The following is a 12,565-nucleotide window of genomic DNA, read 5'->3' on the forward strand; positions in this document are numbered from 1 at the left end:
GGGGGGGGGGGGCAGTGAATATGAAATCAATTCTGATGAGCACTCAGAAGTCTTTCATGATTCACGAATCCTGTCACTGAGACCTAGAATATCTAAGGTGTCAGATGAAGAAAAACTTGGCTCCAATTTCATTAAAATAGATCATTTAGTAATATGGAAGCTGTTATGAAAATGCTTACATAAGAAAAAACAGTTCAGAGACCTCACCTGCATTCTGAAATAAAATTGATTATTCAAACACATATTTTTACATGTGACTTGAGAATTCAGGGTTAGATACAGCAAATATCTTGATGTCAGGCATGAAAATATTGAAGAGATTTTCACTAGGAAGTCTAACAAAAATCTCGAAGCTAATAAATCCAAAACTAAATCCCCCAGACAAAATTTAACTTTACCTGAGCCCTCTGCTTCCACCCTTTTGCATTCAAAAAAAATGGGTAACCACCCTGCACTCAAATATTCCAAGATAATTAGGGGTGCCTGAGTGGCCCAGTCGGTAAAGTGTCAGACTTCAGCTCAGGTCATGATCTCATGGTTCATGAGTTCTAGCCCTGCATCAGGCTCTGTGCTGACAGCTCAGAGCCTGGATCCTGCTTCAGATTCTGTCTCCCTCGCTCTCAGCCCCTCCCCCACTCGCGCGCACGCGCTCTCTCTCTCTCTCTGTCAAAAATAAATAATAACATTAAAAAAATGTTTTTAATAAAATAAAATAAAAAAATATTCCAAGATAATCACCTCCACCCTTCCTCAAGGACTCAGGTAGCAGTCTTCTCCATCTTTGCTCATGACTCCCATAAGACAACCTGATGATTCCCTTGCCTTACCTGCCTCTCCTTCAAAGCCCCTCTCTTTTCTTTGAGATGGTCCTCATTAATAATCTTTCTCCATATTGCAACAGACTGAATAAAATCCTCTCCCTAATTGTCTGGTGCATTTTCTCTTTCACACACCAAAAACCGGTTCCAACTCTTGGCTCAGTTGATAGTAATCCATCCTGATGGTGGCTCAGGCTACAAGTCTTAGAGTCATCCCTGACTCCTCTCTTTCTCTCAAAGATCCCTGTCTGATTTATCAAGAAATCCTTTTGATTTAAACATCAAAACATATCCAGAATCTAGTCACTTCTGAATAATTTCTTCACTATCATTGATCTGAGCCACCAGCATCTCTTACATAGATTATTAAAATAACCATCCCACTGGACTTTCAGCTTCCGCTTTGCCTGGCTATTGTATATTCTCAACCAAACAACATGAGTGAATTCCTGAAATTTAGATCATAGGTTCTCCAAAGGTTCTCCAAAGCTTCTTATATTCAGTCAGAATCCTTACAGTGGCCTACAAGTTCTCTGCGAACCAGGCCCCCGTAATATCTCTGACCATTCTCCCCTGCTCACTCCATTCTGACAAAAACGGCCTCTTTTCTCTTTCTTGAATAAGCCAAGCATGCTCCTGCCTCAGAATCTTTGCATTGGCCATTGCATCTGCCTTGAGCTCCCTTCCTTCAGGTAGCTACATAAGCCATTCAGTAGGCTCCTCCAAATGTTTGTGCAAATGTCACTTTCTCCGTGAAGCCCACCTTAACCACCCTTTAAAAATTGTGCAAACAGGGGCGCCTGGTTGGCTTAGTTGGTTAAGCTTCCGACTCTTGATTTTGCCTCAGGTTGTGATCCCATGGTTTGTGGGTTTGAGCCTTGTGTAGGGCTCTGTGCTGGTGGTGTGGAGCCTGCTTGGGATTCTCTGCCTCCCTCTCTCTCTCTGCTCCTCCCCTACTCACTCTGTCTCAAAAATAAACATTTTTTTTTTTAAGTTTTGCATGCAAACCAGCTTTCCACATCTCACTACCATGTTCTGTTTTTCCCAGAGCACTTTACTTCTCTTAATACACTCTAGAATATCTTCATACCTATGTTTATTCTCTCTCTCTCTCTCTCTCTCTCTAGGAAGGAGAAACATTTTTATGTTTTATTCATTGATGTACTTCTTAGTCCCTACCTATTTTCTTTTTCATTGATATATTCCTAATACCTAGAAAAGCATTGGCACATAGTAGGCAGTTCAGTAAGTATTTGTTGAAAGATTGATTGGCCAGGTAATTAACTTGACTGATTGAATGAATAAGTGGACATAACAATACTAGCTATCTGTCTATAGTAATAATGAGTGCAGTGATGAAGCTGTGCACTGATGACCTGGATTATTTTCATTATGATTCTGTTTTAAGTTCCCACATCATTACCCCTAGTTCTCTTTCCAGGTTCTGAATGTGGTAAGAAACACTAGTATTACTGTGTATCTGGCAACATGGACACTACTTATGCATTACTATAGCCACACAGTCCTAAATAATAAGGAAATGGCGTAAGCTAAGTTGTGAATCAGGCAAGAGTATGCTCATAAGATAATTCTGTTTGTGAATTCACTAGAAACTTAGAGACCTTGGGGCACCTGGGTGCCTCAGTCAGTTAAGGGTCTGACTCTTGATTTGGGCTCAGGTCATGATCTCATAGTTTGTGAGATCAAGCCCTGAGTGGGGCTCTGGGCGGAGCCTGGAGTCTGCTTAGGATTCTCTCTCTCCCTCTCTCTCTCTCTCTGACACTCCCCCTCCCCTCATCAAAAATAAATAAATAAACATTAAAAACATAGAAAGAAACATACAGACCTCCCATTAAAGGAATGTGTATCAAAACCTGTACTTCCAAGATAAAACCATAGGCTACTGGGCATTTAATCAAGCCAAGAATGTTCATTCAAGTTTTGATAAGAGCTGTACAGAGTGGCAGGATGTGAGGTGGGGAAAAAGAGACTCCAGCTCTCTTCTCTATTTGAGGAGAGAAGGAGAGATTCTTGATTGCGCTGGAAGAGGACCACAGGTTTTATTTAAAATTTTTTAAAAATAGGGGCGCCTGGGTGGCTCAGTCGGTTGAGCGCCGACTTCGGCTCAGGTCACGATCTCGCGGTCCGTGAGTTCGAGCCCCGCGTCGGGCTCTGTGCTGACAGCTCAGAGCCCGGAGCCTGTTTCAGATTCTGTGTCTCCCTCTCTCTGACCCTCCCCCATTCATGCTCTGTCTCTCTCTGTCTCAAAAATAAATAAAACGTTAAAAAAAATTAAAAATTTTTAAAAATAATTCTTAAGGTTTTTTTCCCAGCCAGTTCATTTTCAATTCGCCTATTAACTATACTCATTTTGTCAGTGGCTCCAAAACTTTAGGATCAATCTCTGAAGACTGTCCAGTAAATAATATAGAACAATGAAGTCCAATGGAAACAACTGGCTTTTAGAATCAGAAAGATTCAGTTCAAATCCTGTACCAATCATTCATTACGTATCTTTGGCCACGCTTTTAAATCTTTTAACGTAGTTCCTCATCTAGAAAATGAAAACAATGATCTGTGCTTCAGACAGAGGTTGTGACAGTGCAGTTAGAGCTCCAAATACTAGATGTCGCTCATACTAGTAATTAAATAAACACTATCTCCGGGGCTTTTTTGTTGTTGTTTTTTTGTTTTTGTTTTTGTTTTTTTCTCTTCCTGAGGTTTAAAACCAAACAAGAAATCTCCCCTCATTCAAATGCCAATTGGGAATTAAAGAACTCTGTTTAAATTTCTAAAATTCTCCCAGGTTAAGGTACTTTCTGCCATAGGTTTTTCTGTTCCTTGAACACTCCAAGATTGATCATACCTTGAAACTTTGACCTCTGCCTGGAATCCTTTGCCCCATTTCATTACAGGCCTTCATTACAGGTGTGATATCTTAGAAAGTCCCTTCCCTCAATGGTGGCTCCTTCCCACGTTTATTACTCTCTATCATAGCACCCTGTTCCTCAAACTCTACAGCATTATTAAAGCTATTTTGTTTATTAACTTATTTAACCCTTTATTCTCCCTCCACCACCAGAATGTACTTTCTAAAGAGCCTTGTCTGAATTGTTTATAGCAGTATCCAGAGGACTTAGAAGATTGCCAAGCTCATTAGTGAGTGCTCAAAAATCAGCTGCTTAATGGAAGAATTAAAAGGATTTGTATTTAGTTAGTATCCTTTCTTTAAGGAGGAGCAAGTATCCTGGGTGCTGATTGCTTACCAGGGGGCTGGGGCTTGCATTCCCATCTCCCCCATGGAACCCTCCCCGAGAGGCAGGGGAAAGGGAACTTCATCTATTTCGCATAGATGCCTGTATCACTCATACATTCCTCACATTCTTTGTTGATGGACAGTCCCAACTGGGACAGCTGAAGAGCATATTAACAACTCAGCAGCAAGAGACTGACCTCTGAGAATCCTTTCCTACTCCTAAAGGATCCTCTTCTTTTGAAACAAACCCCACTCCTGAATTCAGCCAGATTTATTCCACTCAAACTTCTGACAAACATGCAGTTTTCATCCCTGGGTTCATTCTCAGGCTTGAGTCTAGCCTTGTTTCTGGCGCAAACACGACCCGAGCCTCTTTATGTGGCTTGGACAATTTGAAATGATGGGATGATGAAATATGAGAAGAGAAGAAGGAAAAGAATACTTACTATTTTTGTACTTGTGATTATTTGAACAGATTCCTTTGGTCCCATTATTGTTCCAATCTACTAAATTGAATTAAAATGTATGCTTGGGGAATTTTCTCTAATATTGGTAAAGTATAAGCATATATCATCTATTATATTAGAACACAGCACTTAAAATTCTTAATTGGTAGTATTGACTATTAGAATACATGGTATCCAATTTCCCATATATCTTAGATTTCATGGAATTTGAAGAATTGTAGTATATTCCATTCTGTAATGTTTTCATAACCTTCTTGCCACTGTGTATACAGGTGAGTGTCTGAATAGAGATTTTGCCAATGAAAGAAACTATGAATTGCCACCATAGATCTAAACCAGTTCACAGAAGAATAACTTTGCATTTGTTTACCTTTCTAAAAAGACTATTTTCCAACTGCTGGAAGTTTATTTTTTTTATAGAGCAAATGTAATGAAAAAGAGTGAATATTTGGGGGGTATATATATTTAGCCTCTTAAAACTCATATTACAAGACCCAGAAAAGATAGCATGTGTGTATAATGACTGCAAGTGAAATAATCAACAAATACAATAGGAAAAAGGCCAGTCCCTGTAGCTTCATGTCTACTGTTTTACACTGTGCTGAATGGCTAAATGGTTCATGACAAAAGATTTTCTAATGCCAAGCCGACCAAAAAATATGGCTTTTCTCCTGGCACTTCCAGGAGATTATGGTCTATTTGTTTATCACATATTTTTTTCATGAATATTGACTTTATAAATTTAATATGCATTCATTTACCTGTTTTATTATGCACATATGTAGGAGTATTTTAGAACTGCAGGATTTTTCTAGAAAGTTAGGCTTACATTGCTGAAAGAACAAAATAGTTTTCACATTCTGATATTCTTTTATTTATTCAACAGCTATGTGTCCAGAGGTTCCATTTTTAAAATTTACAATTTACCTGAATTCTTTACCTTAACCATCATATGTGCTGATGGTTTAAGACAGCTGTCTTACATCTTTATATAGAGGGAAAAAGGCATAGCAAATTCTCACCCTTTTAAAAGTAAAAGTAGGTCTTGGATCCTTTATGTTATTACTCAATTTAAACAATGATCCTCCAAAATAAAAAAGAGATCTTGAGGAACTTCAATAATATTTAACTACAGAAGGTATTTTTATTAACCACATGTAGAAAGTAGCATTTCTCCTAGCATTATTTTATAAATATTCCATTTCTTACCAATATTATTATAATTACTATTAATATTTAAAATAGTGTAACTTATTAGCAATAATAATAATTCTCAAACATGATGAGTACATAAAGGAATTATCAAATTGAGAATCAGTCCGAAACTAGAGAAGACTTTCAACTAAATATGCAAGAAAACCAAAACAAGAAATACTAGAAAACAGATTCATATGCTACTTGATATTTGAGATGATTCCCCCAATTTGCAAAAGGAAAAAATGAGAAATATCAAAAGTAAACAAGCTATGACCTTAACAACTGGAGAGTTGGATGTATATATTAGCTGAACATTTTAAAAGCTGAAGTTCCATCACATTTAAGTGGAAAATCAGAAGGTGGTGCAAATACACATTGCATCATCAGAAGGTTTTTTAACAGCACAGAAATGGTAAGTCGATTTTACTAAAAAGTGATTTCTTGTGCCTTTTCTATTCCCATCTTTGGTTTATTTTGGTTGGTATGAGAAAAAAAAAGGAAGATTAAAGTGAGGTAAGAGAAAAAAAAGTCGTGGAGCATTGAACAAGATAGAATTTTGGGAGAAAAAAAGCTATGTCCTTTTACTAATGGAACATCCAAGGTCCAATCAGAAATATAACCAGTTTTAGCTTGTATGAATGGGACCATGGGCAGGGGTGACTAATACATATGAAAGCAACCAAATTAGATAAGTTCAAAATATTTTTCCACCACTATTGTTTAAAGAACTTTTTTCCCCCAGTGAAGGTATACTAAAGAGTTTTCTTTAGTGGATAATTTTTTAAAGTGTGCATTGCTATGAAAGCTAAGCAATTCTGAAATTTTTATGAAATTGAAGAAGCAAGAGATTTTTAGGTCAAGAATTAATACTTCATTATGAAATTTCACCCTCTTTTGTCTTGGTTTCAGAAAAGATTCCACAGAAAACAAACAGCTAAGGTTGCCCAGAGGGAGAACTAAGGTTCCGTGTTCCAAAGTGGGTAGTGAATCGAAAATCCTGGAAAGTATCATGAAGCTAGAGAAAAGGTATTGATTTAATGAATGCATGTACATGATGATCGACAAGTTAGCATCCAGGTTCACTGCCCAATATTTATGGGAAGGAGTGGGGAGAAGGGGATTCTGGCAGCTTGTGCCTACTATTTCTGTAATGTCCAAAACAACCTTAGCAAGGGAGTGAGCAAGGACTGGGTCTGCATTAGGAAACATTCTCTGGGTTCATGAGGCTTGCTTTGAACTCTTTTTCACCACTATGTGTCAGCTTGTCTTTGTGTTGGTGGAAGGAAAAGGAAAAAGAAAAACATAAGACTGGCCTTTAGGTTCTAAATCAAAGCTCTCTGCTGCTGATTGTTGGTGTGGCTTTTCAAAGGCAAAGCGAGTGGGGGACATTAAAATTCCTTGTTTCTATGAACCAGGAGCTGAGAGGCTTTTTAGTTTTTTGGTTTGGGTTTTATTATTATTATTATTATTATTCTAAGTAGCAATAAAAGGATTTTTCAATGTATCTTACATTTACCTTAAAATATCCCTAATATTTATTTTTCAATTTGATTGGCACTTTGACAGGAAAAAGCAAGGTGAGAAAACTCTTTAAAAGGGAACCTAAACAGAGTGTGAGGAGGCTTCCCTTGTCACGTGATTTAAGAACCAGAGGGACCATTGCCCCTAACACAGTTTCTTGATAGTGACCCCAAGGTTCAAAGACAGATCAGTCGCCCAAGACTCCCACTCAGAAAGACTTGACAGGACCCTCCTCCTTGGATTTTCACTCTGTCCTCTTTATACTGCCCTATGCTGCCTCTAGCGTTAGATCAGGAAACTTTAAGGGATACTGAGGACAGGAGAATAGAAGAAAGCTGGAGAGGGCAAAGGTACTTAAGTGATTTACCTAAGTCAAGATGCTTGAACCTTTGCCTGGACAAGAAGAAGCAGCCTGCTCGTGCCAGGCAGTGAACGCACAGAGCGATAGCTAGCGCTGAATACCTCTGATGCTAATTTTCAACATTGGAAGATCAGCCTAGGGGAAGAAAGCTAATCGCTTCCCTCTTGCCCTCCACACCTTCTACTGGGATTCAAGTAACTGTCCTTCCTCAAACATCTTTGTGGGCTTGTTCTCTATAACACAAGTCCTCACCTGTGTCTTAGGTGCCTCTTTAAATTCTCCGTCCCCTCACAATTCGCAAATCATTATCCTGGGTATTCGTAAGCTGTAAACTTTGCCACTTTGGCACCTCAGGTGGACAGGAAAGATCTCTAGATTCCTTATTTCAGCGAAAGTCCAGAGGGCCGTTCCTGCCACTACCCCAACGCCTTACACCAACCCCCGCCCCCGCCCCCACACATACCCACTATTTATACACGCTAGGAAGACCCTCAGAGATCATTTATGGAGAAGAAGGGGTGCATTTTTGTGGCTGCTGGTGCACAGTTACCGAAAATCCTGGAAAGGCGGGCGCGGGACCGCATCCGTGCCTGTGCCGAGGCGCAGAGCGGGAACAGCCTGCACGTGTCCGCTGCCGCCCGGCCCCGAGACGGCTGGCACGATCGCCAACCGGGAATCGGTTGGTGCTGAGGGTGGGCAAAGGCAACACGACCCGGTGGAGGGCGGCGCGGAGGGTGGCGCTGGCGGCATGAAAGGCCTCTTTGTGCGGGACTTGGGGTGAGGAGGCGGTGAGAACGGCGAGAGCTGAGCCCGGACCTGGAGGCTGGGGCTCGGGGACGCCGCCACCCGCCACTCCTCAGCCGCGCTGGAAAGATCCGGGTAGTGCCGGCAGGGGGCGGTGTGACACCGGAGGGGGTGAGGTGAAGGCCCCCGGGTTTGGTCTTCTTTGAGACCTGAGGGGGGAGAGAGACGCTTGGAGAAAGCGGGACGGAATTGAGAGATTTGTCTCCCCGCCCCCTCCCCTGGGTGGCGGAGACATCGCGCTGGCTGGAAGGGTGCATCCCCTCTCCGGGCGCTCACTCCGCAGTCTAGGAGGCGAGAGAGCGGCCCCCGAGGGCGGAGCCTCCCTCCTGCCCCCGGGTATCGCTGCCCCGACCTGGGGGAGAGAGGCGGGCGCCGCGCTGCCCTCCCTCTGCGCCCCCGCCGCGTGGCTTGCGGCTTATTTTCCCAGCTGGCAAGCGTCGCGCTGCAGACAAGGGAATGCCTGTGGTGAGTTGTTTATTTTGTCGAAGTTTGCGGTGGGCCAGGGGGACGTGGGGGGCGAGCGGCAGGCAGCAGCCGGGACTATTTTGTTTAGGTCTTGCTCCACCTGTGTGGTATAAATCTGCCAGCCTCAGGGCGGCAGGGGGCCAGGGTGAGAAAACCCCAGGGCTCCAAAAGGCCTCTTTTTGCCACTTGCAGACCCAGAACTACATTTGAATTTTCCACTCCTGGAATCGGCTAGATCCTAGCTTACACTACGCCCCATACCTCTAATCACTGCTTCACGTACCCGCTGCGGACAGGGCTTGCGCTGTAAAGGACGGTCAGCGCCCATGGCCCAGGGACAGCTGGCCGTAGAAGTTCTTCCCGGGTACCCCTCCCCATTTCTTGAGGATAGGAGAGCTGTTTAATAGGAGGGGCGCTCTTCAAACTAGTGGGAACTTGTTTGGGCTACTTATGGCACGAAGTCCGTTCAGGCGTGTCGGGTCTACTAGTACCGCAAACAGATCCAGGTTGGCCAGAGTTTCCCAGACTTGAGGCTGGGGGTCGGTAAGCGCTTGGCTCCCAGGGGAGCCCAGAGGAATCCCCCAGGGCTGATGATGACAGTCACCACCGCGGCTGCGTTTGCCTGGAAGAAAAGCCTAAATACATTAGCGAGCTGGTAAAGCTTTTAAGGCCTTCTCCGGAGTGAGTGGCTGGCTAATGAGAGGTTAATTTTGTTTGGAAGGGAAGGCTGCGCTGGTTTCCTGAGATAAATGGACAGGAAGCGCATTACCTCCGCGCGCTGGCAAGCGGCTACCAAATGCTTTTTGCACCTGCCGCTTTGAGCGGTGCGATCCGCTGCAGAGCCCGCAGGGATCGTGGGGGCCGGTTGTGTACGCTCGGGTGATGAGCCCCACTCAGGCCCCGGGCCCTCTCCTTCCGGGGGCGCAGCGCTCACGCCAGGCTCTGGGGTCTTCTCTCACACCCAGGTCCTGCGTGCTCAGGAGCTCAGGGGCCCCCTGATCCCGCCAAGCCCCCTCCAGGAGCGGAAGGGTTAAGAATGATGTAAGTACAATCCACTAGCTGCTTTCTGCTGGGCTGTGGGACTCAGGGCTATTTTAGCCCCAGCTTTGCGTCCACCCTGGACTGGGGAGCAGCGAGGGGGCCTTTACTCTAGAATGGGTTGAACAAATGGCTACCCTGGTAGCTCCTCTGTCCTAGGTGATCTGTTAAGCAGAGAGACCCTCGTGTTAGATTTATGGAAATGGAGATATATTAATGGGAATAGTTAAGACATCATGTATGGGTTCAGATAAATAAACCTGTAATTCTTATTTAGAACCCATTAATGTTGCTGGCATGTGTTTTAATTCTATCCATTCGCACGTTCATACCATGGGACGTTTTGCTGTGACCCCTAATTGTGCTGTTCTGGTCTCATCTTTTCTTCCTGAAAAAGATGAAGGGAGAAAGACTAGAGATGGCAAGGAATAGGGTGCGTTTGTGAGTTGTGCGAGCTGTCACTTCACGATTTTTTTTCCTGATTAAAATGTAAAACTTTTATAAGTCATTGATTTTACGGGGGGGGGGGTGGGGGGGATACCCAGATTTTTCTTTGTGTAATCTTAAAATTCTCCTAACTTGCAGCATTCGAGCTGGAGGAGTGGATGCGCTATAAGCGACCATTCACCACGCTCTTACTTTCCAAGCCAATTCGGGGGATCTTGCTAACCAGTCCGAATTAACCCTGCGAGTGTGTCAACTGACCTTAAGTCTTGAAAACAGGAACCACCTTGCGGTTTAATTGTGAAAATTAACATTTTACTCTAGCCGGCTGAACACTTATGTGGTAATAAAAAATGAATTGTTAGGCGTATAAATCTTGAGCTTGTCAAATTTTACAACAGATGAGCAATAAAGCACCTTAGAAAATGAAGTTTTCCCTCTAAAGAACAGTTCCATTCCGATGCCGAATTTGTGGTGACTCGAGGACGCCCTCTATTGATAAGATAGTTTAGAGCAGTGTGTGTCTAAGGAACAGGATATGGAGGTGAGGAAAGTGGAGGCTGGGGGCAGGGTGGAATCATAGCAAGTAATGACAGCGAAAAGACCCCAACTAAACTGAATTTGATCCCTAACTTTTGGTTATGTGTTCTGAAGTATGGTGAATAAATTGCCATGCTTTTTTCATAAGGGTCAAATTAAATCTTGGGTTAAGGAAAAAGAACCATCTTACTGTTAGTAGTCTTTGTTGGCAACATATTTTGCAAAACTGTTCACATTTGATTACTTAAAAAAAAAATATGTTGACCAGTATTTCATTAACTTTAGTTCTTTGATTTATGTAGTAATTGCAAGGGAGTAAATTTTTAGTCCCATAGTATTTACTCCATAATATTATCTAAAAATCGTATCAGATAACTCCTCCTGCAAAAAAAGTCATTTCTCCAGGCAACTCTGAAGCTATTATTAAGCATATTATGGATATACACAAGGCTTGGATTATATCTTGGGCAGTGAAAGGTGTGTTTACCACTTGAGTCATCATAGTATGTAATAAGTAATGAAAAGTTACAGTAAAAATAGGCATTCTTCTTTAGGGACCTAGTGGTTTGTACAGTTCATAATGTGTCTAATGAGTAAGCCGGAATGATGTAAGGTTTGCCCTCAATTATCCTAGTCCATTGATTAGCACATTGTAACATGTGGAATATTAACGTGTCCGTGGTTGATACGAAATTACCAATTAGAGATTATGAGTAGCGAGCGGGTAGAATTGCAAGCTACAATTTGACTATAAGTGAATTTAAAATGGCAGCCCTGAGCCCTTTGGAGGAAAGGCAAAGGCAAGGGCAGTCGAAGTAACTCCGAGCCTTTGAAGCCATCTTTTAGATTAGATACCACTTCACACCTACTGATAACAGATTGGAACCTATCATCAACTTCACAACATGCTTTCCTGTGTCTCCACTTGCCAACCTCTTTTGTGGCACACAGTTGGGGTTTCTTCCTCATTTACGGATACATCCAAGTGGCAAAAGTGGAAACCGATCTGCCATTAAATTAATATACTAAGACCACGAAAATGTGTGGAAAAGCCACCAAGCAACAAGAAATCATGGCATAATTACTCTACACTGCATTAAAAACTCACTATCCTCATTAATCTAATTACACTGTAACAACACGTTGAAGTTCGCCCACTCTCAGACTCCTCCCCGCTGCTTTCAGGAAGGGAAATGTCAGAGGAACAATAACGCCAGAGCCTCGAACAGCTGCTAGCGAATTCCACCGGGAGCTGGTGGGTACCTTCCCAGCCCATCCGATCTGTTCCGGACCGCGAGTTACAATCGGATTTTCAACGCGGTGGGGTGCTAGTTTTACCAAACGTCCGGAAAGGGCTCGGAACACGGTTCCGCAGAGGTGATTGGCTGCGAAGAGACCTGCCGCCAGGCGCCTGGTAAAAGCGCCCACTTCCTCTCAGGAGCAGGAGCTGGAGCGGGAGTGACAGACTGGGGGTGACTTAAAACACATACGCACACAACACCTTAAAGGGAAGCCGAACCCAATCACATTAATTAAAAGGAAAGTCAAAGGCCGCTTCCTTTGTAACGCCGGCAAGAGAGAGTAGCCGTTGCCAATTTCTGTAGGACAGGAGGAAACAGTAAATCGCGGAAAGGGGTGAAGGGAATAGAAGAGG

General features: G+C 43.0%; 1 protein-coding gene across 1 annotated transcript in view; it reads left to right on the forward strand.

The window, feature by feature from the left end:
• Positions 1-8,589: 8,589 nt before the first annotated feature.
• The window catches only part of LOC125917052 (repulsive guidance molecule B), a 28,923-nt gene continuing 24,947 nt past the window's right edge, over positions 8,590-12,565 (forward strand). The window contains exons 1-2 of the mRNA XM_049623306.1: positions 8,590-8,889; positions 9,855-9,930. Coding sequence (XP_049479263.1) covers positions 9,926-9,930 — 5 coding nt within the window. The 5' untranslated portion in view covers positions 8,590-8,889; positions 9,855-9,925. The remainder of the gene's footprint in view (positions 8,890-9,854; positions 9,931-12,565) is intronic.

This window comes from Panthera uncia, unplaced genomic scaffold (assembly GCF_023721935.1).
Source record: "Panthera uncia isolate 11264 unplaced genomic scaffold, Puncia_PCG_1.0 HiC_scaffold_1431, whole genome shotgun sequence".
NCBI lineage: Eukaryota > Metazoa > Chordata > Mammalia > Carnivora > Felidae > Panthera > Panthera uncia.